We start from the raw sequence: 15,411 nt of genomic DNA on the forward strand, positions 1-15,411 counted from the left end.
CTTGTAACGTTACATTAAATATATTGTAAGTCATCTCCTAATCAAAACTGTAAGGAATTCACTCCTGGGTTTCCCTTAACCTGAAAACCTAAGCTCCACCTTTGGGCACCAGGGACGCGCCTGTCCGGAGGTAAACTACAACTCCCAGAATTCCTGGGCGGGTGCTACTGGGAGGGCGGGTGCTACTGGGAGTTGTAGTACAATCTACGTTCCGGGGCCGCAACCTTGCGCCCCGGGCCCCGCGCCCGGCTGGCACCCTCGCATTTTTTTTTTTTTTTTTAATCTTTCTTGCTTTCATGTTTCTCTTCTGTTTCCTCTTTCACCTCATTGTTTTAACGAAAGTCCAATCACGATGGGAAAGTGTCAAAACGAAGAAGACAGGAATCGATGATTAACCCGGAAGCGGTGACCCAGGAAGTGAAAGTGATTCCTTGCCTTTCTGGCTGAAATGTACCGAGTTAGAGAAGGTTCCGACCTCAGTAAGGAAAGCTGTCGTCTTCATTTTAAGTACTCACAATCCCTTTCTCTTTCATGATCTTAAAAAGTCTTTTTCTTCTTTCTCCAGCATATTTTCCATGTTCCCTTTGTATGGGATCACTCCCTGCACCGAGGTTCACAGTATGGCTTACACGTGCTGCTCGCGCCGGGAGGTCTGTCACTCACGGTGAACCCACCCTGACCACTGTTCCAGAGGACCCGGAGCCCTGTTACCTGCGGTCGGTGTGGAGAGAACTTGCTGTTCTCAGGTATCCTAGAGAGTAACCGTCTTGGTTTTTTGCCCCTTTAACATTGAGGTTCATGACCTTGAGGATTATTCTACTCTTCCTGGGATGGAAATTTTAGCCAGAAGTGTTATAACACATGTTTACCATCCTTTTGCTCTGTCCGCTTTCAACTGAACACACCTCTGATGTGTTTGGGACTTAGATGTAAATGCACACAGAACCTTCCGCTGGAGGACTGTCACTTTTGTGGTTACTGGGCATATATGTATTCATCCACTGTCCCTTTTTGAATGTGATTCAGTTTGTTAAAGGTCATGAGTAGAACCCTGCAAATTTTAATATTTTATTTTCTAGGTGATAATGATATTAGCAGACTTATAATGATCAATAGAGCTAATATATGAATGCACCTCCTAGCAGTAGGAACACCAGTGACGATAAAGGTTGATTTTGATACATTTTGATCTCTACCTCTATTTCAACTTTGAACCACAGGATTTTAGGGGCAAAGTGTTCTTCTTAGAACCCTGTCATACTCAATAAAAATGATTATATGCTTTTGTTAGCTCTTAATTATATCTGCTAGAGGGGAGAACAGATAATTATTATACACAGCCAATTTCACCTAACTTGTAATTGTTTTCTTTTTAACTTGTAGTTTTTTAAAGTAACTTTTCTTGATTGTAAAAGTAATACATACAATACTATAAGTATAGAAGACTTGGAAAACACTGACAAGTAGAAAAAAAATAGAAAGCAAGCAAAAGGTATCAGTAATTCAACAACTAGAAATCATCTTAATATTTTGATATATTTATATTTTATTTTTCTTTTTTCAAAATATTCTGTACATTTTTTACATGTATTGTAGATAAAATTAGAAAATGCAATTGAGATTATGTTGTTTTGTACAGTTGATCCTTGAATAATATAGGGGTTATGGGCAACAATCCCCCAGTTAAAATATATATATATATATATATATATATATATATATATATATATATATATATATATATGGCTGATGTGAAAAGTGTCCCCTTGGGAGTTCAACTGGGAGAACAGGAGTTCGATTGCTTGCTATGATGTACACTGACTACCAGGGGGTGGTGCGGAACATAGCGGGCGACCAGCTGTGGTGGCCAGGCCCTGAGGGAGCAAGAGAAGGAGGTGGTGAGGAGGCGGAGAACATGATTGGCCCTGATTGCTAGCCAGGCCTAGGGACCCTACCCATGAATGAATTTCATGCACTGGGCCTCTAGTTTGTGTATAACTTTTGACTTCCCCAAACTTAACTACAATCATCTCTGAGTGCATGTGTTGAATAGGTTGTAGGAGCCCCACAGATACCAAAATCCCAGTTGCTAAATCCTTTATATAAAGTGATATAAAACAATGCATATAATTGGCTCTCTGCTCCCATGGATTCCCAACTATGGTTGGTTGAATCTGCAGATGGAAAACCAGGGGATACAGAGGGCCGATTATATTTATTGAAAAAAAAAATCAGGATGTTTTGGAACCATTGTAATTCATACCCATGTTGTTCAAGGGTCAACTGTAATTATCATCATTGTCCCTTTTTACCAGACCTTCTGTTAATATTTGAAGCTTTCTTCTTTTAGGATTTCAGCTGTAGGAATCATCCTTTTAAAAAAAATGTTTTTATTGATTTTTAGAGAAAGAGAAGGAGAGAGGGAGAGAGAGAAACATTGATGTGAGAAAGAAACATTGATAGGTTGCCTCCCATATCACCCTGACCTGGGACCAAACTTGCAAATTGAACATGTGCCCTAATCAGGAATCAAAACGGTGGCCTTTTGGTACACAGGATACCATTTAATCAACTGAGACACACTGATTTAGGCAGGGAAGCATTTTTGAAGTGTGCTTTAAAGTTAGCGCACTGAATTCTCAATAGGAAACTTGCATTCTAGAATCAGCTGTGTCTCTGTCTAGCTGAGTAAATAATATGATTAAATTACCGTATTTTTCGGACCATAAGACGCACTTTTTTCCCCCCAGAAGTGGGGGGGAAAAGTCCCTGCGTCTTATGGTCCAAATATAGCCTACACATATACTTTTAAAAAAAAGTTTTTTTTTACTTGCCCGGCTCTGTGTGGTCTCTGTGTGCTTGCCCAGCTCTAAAATGGTTCTAAATGCTGCTGTTTACTTTACAGGGTTGATTACATGTGTTTATGACTGTGATGTTGGGTTTTAATGCACATAAAATATTTTAGGACACTATTTGTTTCAGAATCTTTTTTTCTTCATTTCCCTTCTCTAAAAACTGGTGCGTCTTATGGTCCGGAGCGTCTTATGGTCCGAAAAATACGGTACTTGACTTTCTTGGACATCTGGATATAAGAAAATAGTTATTTACATCAAACTTCAGAAATCCAAAAATCTATGAACCATCTAAAGTTTGAATGATTATACCTTTCCAGTGCTTGTTCATGCACTCAATTCTGTATTCTGAATACTTTGTAGAAAAATAACTGATTTAATCCATTCTATTGATATATTAATATTTATTGGTTACACTCTTACTTTTGCCTTAATTATATATGTTGAGTGGTAGAAAAAAGTGCTTTGTGTTTTCTTCATTTATTTTAATACATTCTTTTTGGAGGTTTGAGGAATTCTTTTATTTTTGTGAGTTACTAGAGGCCTGGTGCATGAAAATCATCCACCTTCAGCCCAGCCCGCGCCCTCTCACAGTCCGGGAGCCCTCAGGGGATGCTGGATTGACAGCTCAGGGGAGCAGGACTAAGCAGGCAATCTAACAGCCTTAGCACTGCAGGAGACAGGAGAGGGAGAGGCTCCCACCACAGCCACTGTGCTTGCCAGCAGTGAGCCTGGCTTGTGACTGAGCCGTGCTCCCTGCACTGACCACCAGGGGGCAGCTCCTGCATTGCGCATCTGCCCCTTGGTGGTAAGTGTGCATCATAGTGACAGGTCATTCCACCGTTCAGTCGATTTGCATATTAGATAAAAGTAAGTAAAAGATATGTGTGTGTATGAGGACAGGATTATATACGATGGAATTTGAGGACCATGTATAGAGCTGGCTCAAGGAGTGAACTGAGCAAGAATTTCTCAGGTTCCTTCCAGCTACATTCTATCTGCAGAGTTGTTGTTTTTTGTTGTTGTTTTTCCAGATTGTGTTTATTTGTTTTATTTCAGATGCTGAGATGAACCGTCACCTCTGTGTTTGGCTCTTTAGACTTCCATCTCTTCATGGTCATCACCAGTGCCACATCCATCCCCTTTTTCATCAATTTACACAGATACATCTTGATACAAGGCTGGGGATTTTTAGACAAAACAGGAATCACATTTTCCATAGTCTGTTAAATAAGAATTGCTCTAAGAGATTCTGTCATCAAAACACCAAGATGCTCTGGAAGCATAAAGCATTACAGAAATATATGGAGGACCTGACTAAGGAGTACCAAACACTTGGTCAGTGTTTGCAGCACATCTCTGTGAATCAAGGGGACCAAAGGTCCTTGAATCAAAGACATGCTGAGTTGGCACCACTTGCAGCCCTTTACCAAGAAATTCAGGAGGCTGAAAAAGAAATTGAAGAATTAGAATCAATGTGTAAAAGTAAGTAAAAGATATGTGTGTGTATAAGTACAGGATTGATTTTCTAAGTTAAATGAACTTAGTCTTTTTAAAAACATATATTTTTAATGAATTTCAGAGAGAAAGGGAGAGGGAGAGAGTAGAAACATCACTGATGAGATAATCATTGATCAACTGCATCCTGCATACTCCACCCTGGGGATTGAGCCCACAAACTGGGCATTTGCTTTACCCGGAAATCAAACTGTGACCTCCTGGTTCATAGGTCTACACTCAATTACTGAGCCACACTGACTAGGTCTCAGTCTTCTTTTATTTTTATTTTTATTGTTGAAAGTATTATAGCGGTTCCCCTTTTACTTCCCCCATTGACCCCCTCCAGCTTGCTCCTGCTCCCAAAACTCAGTCTTTAAAAAGCCTACAGGTAACAAGCTCTACACTTGGAAAGGATAGGACTTTGTATTCTGGATGTTTGAAGTATTTCAGCTACTAAACATCAACTACTAAGAGACTAAGCTCCTTGTGGTGCTTGCTGGGAAGTTTTTAGGGTCTGGGAGACTTATTCAGAAGCTTTACTTTATTGAACAGACCTTTACTGAGTACTGCCCTACAGTGCTACATACCAGGGACACAAAAGTACCCATCAAAGGGTTTATTTGGTTTAGGTATTATTTCATCACCCTTTAGCCATCTCATCCCAATCACCCCCTTCCCTACTAGCCCTAGGCAACCTCTAATCTACTTTCTGTTTCTTTAGGTTTACTTATTTCAGGCATCCTATATAATACAGGGAATATGCAAATTACCATCACTCTGCCGCAAAGATGGTGGTGCCCACAGCAGAGGCGGGGGTTTCTGTAACACAAGATGGCTGCACCCACAGCAGAGGCTGAGATCCTGTAACGGCCCTAATGAGCCATCAGCAGGGTGCTGAGGCTGTGCCTCCCCGTCCCCCGTGGAGCTTGACAGGCAACCTCAGGTCACGCCCCCCACCCAGCAGGTCTTGCCGAGGGACCTCAGGCCATGCCCCCTGCCTGGCGGGGCTTAATGGGAGACCCCAAGGTGAGCCCCTGCCTGGTGCTGGGCCAGGGAACCTCAGGCCGCACCTCCCACCCTGGCATCAGGCCAGGGGATCTCAGGTGCACTCACTGCCTGGCAGGGCTTATGGGGGCCCTCAAGCCGAACCCCAGCACTGGGTCAGGGGACCTGAGGCCACGTCTCATGCCTGGTGGGGCTTGACGGGGCAGATCAAGTGTCTTTCTCCCCCCCCACTCCACCCCCCAAGTGCTGGGCTGGGGGACCTTGCTTTGGGCCAGGGTACCTCAGGCCACACTCCTCACTCAGCAGGGCTTGATGGGAGACCTGAGGCTGTACCCCCATCCCAGTTGGGGCTTAATGGGGACCTGAGGCTGCACCCCACTCCTGGACCTGGGCTGGGGGGCCTGAGGCTGTGCCCCCCCTCTCCCCACCTAGCAGGGCTTTATTGGGGAGCTCAAGGCATGCCCCCCACCTGGCCAGGCTTGATGGGGAACCTCAGGCCATGCCCCCTACCCAACAGGGCTTGACAAGGGACCTCAGGCCACTCCCCCCAGCCCCAATGCTGGAGCTAAGGCTGTGCACCCTGCTCAGGGGGCTTGACAAAGGTGGAACCAGCCAAGTCTGGATCTAGCCCAATGGTGGGGGAAGGCTGGCTGGGTCTGGGTCTCGCATGATTTTGAGGCACATGTGGTGGGCAGGGACTTGACTCTGGGTCCTGTGGTGCACCTCAGACTCTGTCAGGAAGATGATTTTCATATACATTTTACTAATTTTCTTTCATCTCTGACACTTCTACTATAGAGAAAGGGCAAATAGCAATATTAAAATATTTAATCCCTTTTAATGAGCATGGATTTTGTGCACCAGGCCACTAGTATTTTATAAGTGGAATCCTATAGTATGTTGTCCTTTGTGACTGGCTTTTTTCACTTAGCATAGTATTCTAAAGGTTTATGTATGTCATAGCCTATATATGTACTTCATTATTTAATTGCTGAATTATATTTCATGGTATGGGTATACCACATTTCATTTATCCATTTATCAGTTGATGAATATTGAGTTATTGAGTTGTTTTCACTATCTTGTTATTATGAACAACGCAGCTAGGAACTTTGTGTATAAGTTTTTGTATGGACATAGATTGCTGAGTGTCTCATAACTATGTTTAACCTTCTGAGGAGCTGTCACACTTTTCCAGGTGGCTGCACCGTTTTCATTCCATCCCCAGGGTCTGAGGGTTCTAATTTCTCCACATCCTTGCTAATGTTTGTTATCTGCCTCTTTGATTCTAGTGATCGTAGTGAGTGTAAAGTGATATCTTCTTGTGATTTTGATTTAACGTCTTTTTTTTAATTAAAAAACATATATTTTTAAATATGTTATTTATTTTACAGAGAGAGAGAAAGGGAAAGGAAGAGAGAAAAAAACATGATGTGAAAGAGAAACCTCTTGCATGTCCCCTTCTGTGGACCAAGCCCAAAATCCTGGCATGTACACTGACAGGAAATCAAACCCATGACCGTTTAAAGTGCATGGGATGATGCTCAGCTAACTGAGCCACACTGGCAAGGGTTCATTTGACTTTCTGTAATTAATAATGATTATTTTTGTGTGTGTGTGCCTATTTGTCATATCATCTTTGGATAAATGACTGTTCAGATCCTTTATTGTTACTTGTCTTTTTGTTATTAATTTGTAAGAGTTTTTATATTATAGACACAAGTTCTTTTTATTTTTATTTTTGATTTAAGAGAGAGTGAGGAAGGGAGAGAGAGAGTGAGGAAGGGAGAGAGAGAGACATCAGTTTGTTGTTCCATGTATTTATGCATTCATTGGTTAATTCTTTTATATATCTTGACCAGGGATTGAACCCCTAATCTTACATGTCAGGGTGATGCTCTAACCAAGTTGAGCTGTCTGGCCAAAGCCAGACACAAGTTCTTTATCACATAGTTGATTTACAGAAATTTTTCTCCCATTCCGTGGATTGTTCTTTGAAGCAACACACTTTTAAATTTTGATGATGTCCATTTATCTTTTTATTCTCTTGTTGCTTGTGATTTTGGTGTCATATTATTTAAGAAACTATTGTATAATCTAAAGTCACAAAGTAGTATATCTTTGTTTTCTTCCAAGAGTTTTATATTTTTAGCTTTTACATTTAGGTCTTTGATCTACTTGAGTTAATTTTGTATATGATGTGAGAGCTGTTTTTAATTTTAGTATTTTAAGTATTTATTAATATTGCTATTGTTTTAATATTTTTTCTCTTAGGAAATTTTTTCACAATATGCAGAAATTGAAAGAAAAGCAGTGTTTCTAAACTCTCTTTTAGGCTTATGGTTCTGCTATTCTGTAATATCTAGTAGCCCTGCACATGAATCCATGTGCCAGTAGCTCTCTGCAGTGCCTGGCCACTCTGCGGCTCTCCACAGCCCAGAGGCTCTCCACAGCCCAGAGGCCCATCCATGATTGGGTGCCATGGCGACGAAACAAGCATTCCACCAGGTTGATCACGCTGCCTGCACTCAGTGGCAACCGCCCCTGCCCACCCCAGGACTGGACAACTCTGGCAGGGCTGAGAGGACTAGGCACCGCCATCTTGTGACTATGGGCACTGCCACCTTTGTGACAGTGTGGCAGTTAATTTGCATATTATCCTTTTGTTAGATAGGATAGTGATCCCGGCTACATATACTCTACAAAATTGGAAGCTTTAGCCATGCTAGAGTATTCAGAGTGTGTTGGGTAATGGTTGCCACCTTTAGACAAAAAATGGCCACCCAATTTACTCCAAAACATCTTATTTGGGTTTATATTTAACTAGTCAGTCCCTGCTTGATTAATCTTTTTTTTTTTTTTTAAGTATATTTTATTGATTTTGTACAGAGAGGAAAGGAGAGAGATAGAGAGTTAGAAACATTGATGAGAGAGAGTCATCGATCAGCCGCCTCTTGCACACCCCCTACTGGGGATATACCCGCAACCAAGGTACATGCCCTTGACCGGAATCGAACCCGGGACCTTTCAGTCCCCAAGCCAACGCTCTATCCATTGAGCCAAACCGGTCTCGGCTAATCTTTGTTTTCTATAATTACTTATAAACATTCAAATAATTAGCTGTTTGGGCAAGATCATGCTTCTTTTCAAAAACCCAGGAATTTTTGGACATACTTTACAAATACTTGTCTATTGATACTCTCTAACTATTCTAACTGTTCTTTTGTATAATTCCTTGCTTCATAACTGAAATAAAACTTAATAAGCAGAGATTAGGTAGCTATTTAAGAGTTTTCCTATAAGTATTTAAAAAGTTTTATTATCATTACTGTTGTCTGTTTATAGGTCTAGATAAACAAGATGAAAAGCAGTTACAAGAACTTGCATTGGAAGAGAGGCAAACCATTGCTCAAAAAATTAACATGTTATATAGTAAGGTATGTTTCAGAAGGTAACTAATCTTACTAGTGTTAATATATGCTAGGTTATGCACTGGTGTTCAAAGTACTTTTTAAACATCAGTTATTAAATTTTTTCTTATGATAAGGGTTTAGATTGGGTTTAGTGCTGTAATTTGCTGCAGAATGAGGTTGAAGAAATTGTGATAGGTATCAAAGAATAAAAACTCCCCCACCTCCCAGCAGCAATATTCTAAAGTTGAATCTATTAACTTTCCAGGCAAGGAAACACATGCTGATAAAGATATTTATTTCACCAAGAGGAAACATCAGGGTTTTTTAAGTCTTAGAAAGGAGGAATGGTTCATGGTGATTGTGTTAATTAAGGATTGAAAATTTGCATTCCAGATAAAATGGAATGAATCCAAAGATCTAGAGACAGTTGGTTAACACAAAGTCTTTAGCTTCTTATAGCTCAATGGATGATTTGTCTAAAATCACAGGACTGTACACCATGTTTCCTTTTGTCATATTTGCCATCTCCTGCCTTTATTCTCCCTTGTTCTGGGAATCCAGTGGAGGAGCTTTGTGAAGTGTTGAAGGGGATGAGGTGGAGGTATTTAACCAGCTAATCAAAGTAAGATGTCTGACTTTAATATTCTCTCCCGTAGACCAGATCATTTTTAGCAGAAATGGAGTATTTTGAAAATTGACAATAGGGAGTATGACCCATAGGTATTTTTAGTTTGATTTGAAAGACCTTTTAGTAATAATAAAAATAAAATTACTTACCTTTTCTTCCTAAGAGGAAAGTTGGTTACTTTCTTTGTTAGATTGCTTCTTTTTTTTCTTATCACAGCTAAGAAACCATTTGAACCTTATCTTGGGAGTCCTCAACAACCTCTTTAAACAAAGCAACTTTACTGAGAAGGCAGGGCATAGCCTAGTGCTCACTGTCATTTGTGGCTGGAGAAAATATGCAATCATGTGAAATGAAGACTTCCAAAGCTTTACTTTATTCATTAGGTGAAAGAAGTTACTATTCAGAACTATTAGGCAGACTCTGAAGAAAATTGAATGGAACACTAGACTTTGATCTAAACTTCTGCATTTTAGAAAATTAAGTTAGTCTGGTAGCATCGTAGAGAACATCCTGACAAGTAACTTCATTGTTATTATGAGTTTACCACTTGCTTTAGGTTTAATTAGGTCTACTTAATAGAGCATTTTAGGAGTAGACCTCATTGGGATACTATATGACTTTGTTAATTACTGATTTTTTTTTTAAACAAGTACTTTCGGGTCTTTTACCTAAGTTCAAGTAATGACAGTGTATATACTATATACATATATAGAACATACTAATGCTTATAATTTTTCTCGTTTTTAGCTTTTCCACAGTTTAGTGCCAAAGGAAAAATATGACAAAAATGATGTTATTTTAGAGGTGACATCTGGAAGAACTACTGGAGGTCTGTAAAATAATTTTATTGTAAATAATCTAAGAAATACCTAAATTTTACTTTGATTTGACACACTATAACCTGTAATTAAGAATGGTTTTCTTAGAAATTTGTGCCGACTTGATATTTTTTGTGTTGTCTTTTAGGTGATATCTGCCAACAATTTACCCGGGAAATATTTGACATGTACCAGAATTATTCAGGCTATAAACACTGGACATTTGAACTTCTGAATTATACACCGGCTGATTATGGTAGGTCTAGTTGAGAATTCTGTCCATCAATGATACTGAAAAATATTTTTTCTTTGAGCTTCATTAGACCCATGTAGTCCTGTTTTTTTTTTTTTTTTAAATTTGATCTGTATATGCTAAATACTGTGACATAGACTCATCCAGTGGCTTACCATAGTACAGTTTTTAACTGGGAGAAGGAATGGAAGGGAGGGAGATATCCTCCCAGAAAGGAATATCTAAGAAAGAGAACATTTCCCTGTGGAGGATAGGCATGTACCTTGTCTGGAAAAGCATTGCTTTGTTGTTCAAATCAAAGGTATGTTAAGGGTTTTACTCTGAAGAACTTTGTGACTTATATGATGTATAATTGAATGGTTTTCCAGTTAGACTAAATGGCTAATGATATGTTAGATTTTTATGGGAATGCAGAAGTTAGTCATTAATCTTTATTTTCAAAAAATTTCCATTTACTTGAGCTGATAAAAACTTAAGCAACATAAATAATAACAAACAATGCAAGCCTTTAAACTTGCAAGTATGTTAAGTATGTTAAATCAGAACTTCTGATAGTAATTTCTTCCCATTCTTTTAATCCACTGGAAGTAGTTATCTGCTTGGTTACACAGTGATACACTGTAGTAGACAGAGGGGGTCATGAATAATAAATCACAAACTATCAAAGTGGAGAAAGAGGATTAATGTAAGTTAAACAATCTAGGGAAATGAAAACCAGTATATAGCATAACTAAGTTGTGCTTGGTACAGATTTTAAGTACAGCCAGTGAGAGCAGAGGAAGGAACGCCCTGAGCGGCAGCATGGTGGTGGGAAAGATTGGTGTGCGTGTAGGACAGTAAGCCAGCCAACTTCCCTATGTGATGAGAAGTAATAGGAAATAGGCTTGAGTGGGTAGAGTTTGAACATCCTTGAAAGCTGAACAGACCTTGACAGGGAATAGAAAGTTGTTGATTTTATTAATAAGAATATGACTTGATAAATAAACTTTTTAAATATATATTTTTATTGATTTCAGAGAGAGAGAGGGAGAGACAGAAACATCAATGAAAAGAAAGAATCATTAATCAGCTGCCTCCTGCATGCCCCATACTGGGGATGGAGCCTGAAACCAAGTCATGTGCCCTTAGAGGGAATCGAACTGTGACTACCTAGTTCATAGATCGATGCTTAACCACTGAGCCACGCCAGACAGGCAAGAAGTACACATTTTAAGAAGATTATTTTGACACAATCTAAAGAATGGATTAAACAGGTTAGATTTAAGGCAGAGAGGTTATTCGAGTAATCCAGATATGACTGAGAGTTAGAATTTGGAGTAGGGAGACATGTGAGATACCTTCAAAGAAAGAATGAGCAAAATTGCTAACTGTCTGACTACAAGAGGGGCTGTTGCTTGCCTAATATGTCCTATGTGCAGTGTAGGTTGTTTGATCCTTACAGTCCCGTGAGATAAGTATTATTAGTCTCATTTTACAGATGAGGATGTAGACCACACATGTCAAACACAAGGCCCGCGGGCCAAATCCGGCCCGCCAGGCCTTGCAATGTGGCCCGCACCGCGCTGTCATCACTGCACTCCGCTGCGTTCCATCACAATGACGCGCAGTGACATAGGAGGCTTGTGATCTCTCCGGCCTCCGTACTTGCTATCTATTACGCATGCGCATAGATAACAAGTCACGGAGATTCAGGAGGCGTGACCTATAGTCCGGCATCCGATGTGGTTGTGCGGGTGGCAGAGCAGAGGAGAGAGTGAGTGTGCGGGCATAAAAAATACACAGCAGAAGCTGCCAGTTCCTGGCATAAAGTGCAGGCATAAAAATCGCAACAGAATCTGCTATCTGTACCCAGCCAGGCATTTATTGACTGACTTTTTTTTCTCCACTCCATCTGCCAAATCAGGCTATCCCTGTGCAGTTTTCAACTTTTTCCTTCTAACGCAGATTTCCAATAAACTACATCTTTTACTGCCAATATTGATCCCAAAATGTCCAGGAAAAGAAAAGTTGATGGTGAAGGCAGACAATTTAATGACAAATGGGAAAATGAATACATGTTTGTGCTTAGAGAGGGCAAACCAGTGTGTATATTTTGTTATGAGACAGTGTCGGTGATGAAAGAGTACAATATACGTCGTCATTTTGACACCAAACATAATGTTAAGTATGGCAAATATACTTTGGAAGAAAAGCATAAAATTGTTAAAGAACTAAAAGGCAAACTACAATCACAGCAGCAAATGTTTACAAAGGCTACAGCGAAAAATGATGCTGCAGTGAAAGCAAGCTTTATAGTGGCTGAAGAAATTGCCCGTACTTCAAGGTGTTTTTCAGAGGGTGCCTTTTTGAAGCAATGCATGCTAAAAGTGTGTGAGCAAGTATGCCCAGACCAGATACAGAGTTTTCAAAATGTCAGTTTGTCAAGAAACACCATTGCAGATAGAGTTCAAGAACTCTCAGGAAATCTATCATCACAGCTGGCCAAACAGGCATGCAGTTATCTCACTTTTTCACTTGCTATCGATGAAAGCACAGACAACACTGATACAGCGCAGCTGTCCATCTTTATACGTGCTACGAAGACCGACCTCTCTGTCACTGAGGAACTTTTGGATGTAGCTGCCATGCATGGGACGACGACTGGTAGAGATATATTTGAGGCTGTGGAGAAATCTATAAATAATTTTAAATTACCCTGGGAAAAGTTGGTGGGGCTAACTACCGATGGTGCACCTTCAATGTGCGGAGAAAAGAAAGGCTTGGTTGGACTAATGAAGGAAAGAATGCAAAAAAGTCACTGCCACACACCCTTGATTACTTATCATTGCATTATCCACCAAGAGGCTATGTGTGGAAAAGTTCTAGACATGAATGACATAATGACCACAGTCATTAAAACTATTAACTTTATACGGGCACGTGGCCTGAATCATCACCAGTTCCAGCAGTTTTTACAGGAGGTGGGTGCAGAGCATGGAGACGTGCCATACACACAGAAGTAAGATGGCTGAGCAAGAGCGCAGTCCTCAAAAGATTTTTTGAGCTCAGAGAACAAATTGCTCTTTTCCTGGAAAGTAAAGGAAAGCCCTTGCCTGAACTGTCGGATCCCGCCTGGCTATGTGATTTTGCTATGATGTGTGACATATGCGAGCATCTCGCCCAACTGAATCTGAAGCTACAGGGACGCAAACAAGTCATCACGAAGATGTCTGACATGATCACAGCATTCCAGTGTAAACTTCAACTATGGAAGTCCCAACTGGAACAGGACAATCTTGCCCACTTTCCCATTTGTTTGAGTATCTCAACCACTATTTCTGGTACTTTTCCTTGCAGTCGGCTGGCTACCAAAGTTAGCCGTTTACTAAGTGAATTTGAGCGGCGCTTCTCTGACTTTAGAACACAGCACTCAGGCTTTGACATCTTTGCCAATCCTTTTACAGTTGATGTCAACAATGTGCCCCATCACCTTCAGATGGAGATAATCGAGTTTCAGTCTGACAGTGGCCTGAAATCAAGGTTTCAGGATGTTGAAATTGAGGACTTCTACCCTCTACTGCCCCCTGACTCAATGCCAGAGCTCCGACTTCATGCTGCCCGTATTCTATCCATGTTCGGGAGCACCTATCTTTGTGAACAGATGTTTTCAATAATGAATCTGAACAAAAACAAGCACAGATCACGCATTACCGATGACAACCTCCATGCTGTTTTGCGGGTTGCTACAGCCCAAGAAATAAAACCGAACATTGACTCATTGATCCGGGGAAAACGGTGTCAGACATCTAGCCAGAAAACAAAACAATGACCATTTTAGGTACATTCCAATATTACTGTTTTGCTTGATACCAATATTACTGTTTTGCTTGATAGCATGTGAGTTGGTTAACAGCACTGTTAAGGAAAAGATTGTTCCACTCATTTTAAATTCACATTTCTGGTTAACATTGTCAGTTTATGACTGTTCAGTAAACCATTCGGTCCTCGATTTAGGCTGGATTTTAGATTTTGGCCCCTTCTCTGATTGAGTTTGACACCCCTAATGTAGACTCAAAAGAGTAAGTAACTAATCCAATAAGTAATGGCAATCAGAAGATTAACTTTAAGCCTATCTGATCCAGAGCCACAATACATAGCATTAGTCTATTCTGTTATAAAGGAGATGAGCCACAGGGATTCTAACACTTGTAGCTATCAGCATTGCAATATTCATTCATGCCATTGGATGGGATAGAAATTACAAAGCAGAGCCAGCCCATTTGGTAAGAATAATGATAAGTGGTTTTGGAATTATTAAGTTTGTAGTTATACTGAGCATTCATTTAGAAATATTCAGTAAATTGTAAAGTAACCAGAGCTTTGGTGAGAGAACAGAATTGAAGAAAGATGTTTGATAGCTGTCAGCACAGAGATAATGTCTGATACTGAGAAATAGGTGAGGGAGAGTCTAGAGAGGGATCTCCAGGGCGCCAAACCTGGGAGAATGGCCACATTTAGAAATATAGACTAGTTGGCAAAAGAAAAAGAGGAGTCAGATAAGAAGAAAAAGGATGAGGACAGTATAATATGGGAGCAAGAGAGGAGAGAGTTTCAAGGAGAATCTAATCAGAAACAGCAGCATTATAAAAGAGAATAATGGAAAATGTCATCAGTGACCTCTGAAATATATATTTTGAATCCAATTTTCAGGAATGAGAGGGCGAGAACTTAACAATAGGAAGAGATCAGTATCTCAGGAATGTAGAGCAGCCTAGACAATGGTTGGGAAGCCTCTCTTTTAGATACACTGACTCACTGGCAAAATAAAGATCTTTTTAAAAGTAAGACAATGTTTTTCAAAAAGCAGACACTTAAAATATTTTATTTATATACTTTAAAATTAAAGACTAGGAATTAACCTCCATTGAAATTATAATTTTTAAAAATTGACTTATTTGTTGTA

The 15,411-nt window shown here is 40.0% G+C and overlaps 1 protein-coding gene across 2 annotated transcripts in view; it reads left to right on the forward strand.

Annotated features, from left to right (window-relative positions):
• Positions 1 to 322: 322 nt before the first annotated feature.
• The window catches only part of MTRF1 (mitochondrial translation release factor 1), a 34,614-nt gene continuing 19,525 nt past the window's right edge, over positions 323 to 15,411 (forward strand). For both annotated transcript variants that reach the window (XM_036454790.2, XM_045588680.1), the window contains exons 1-6: positions 323 to 479; positions 566 to 746; positions 3,912 to 4,337; positions 8,703 to 8,794; positions 10,146 to 10,227; positions 10,365 to 10,472. In XM_036454790.2, the coding sequence (XP_036310683.1) occupies positions 3,920 to 4,337; positions 8,703 to 8,794; positions 10,146 to 10,227; positions 10,365 to 10,472 (700 nt within the window). In that variant the 5' untranslated portion in view covers positions 323 to 479; positions 566 to 746; positions 3,912 to 3,919. The remainder of the gene's footprint in view (positions 480 to 565; positions 747 to 3,911; positions 4,338 to 8,702; positions 8,795 to 10,145; positions 10,228 to 10,364; positions 10,473 to 15,411) is intronic.

This window comes from Pipistrellus kuhlii, unplaced genomic scaffold, assembly GCF_014108245.1.
Source record: "Pipistrellus kuhlii isolate mPipKuh1 unplaced genomic scaffold, mPipKuh1.p scaffold_m20_p_3, whole genome shotgun sequence".
In the NCBI taxonomy this organism is placed as follows: domain Eukaryota; kingdom Metazoa; phylum Chordata; class Mammalia; order Chiroptera; family Vespertilionidae; genus Pipistrellus; species Pipistrellus kuhlii.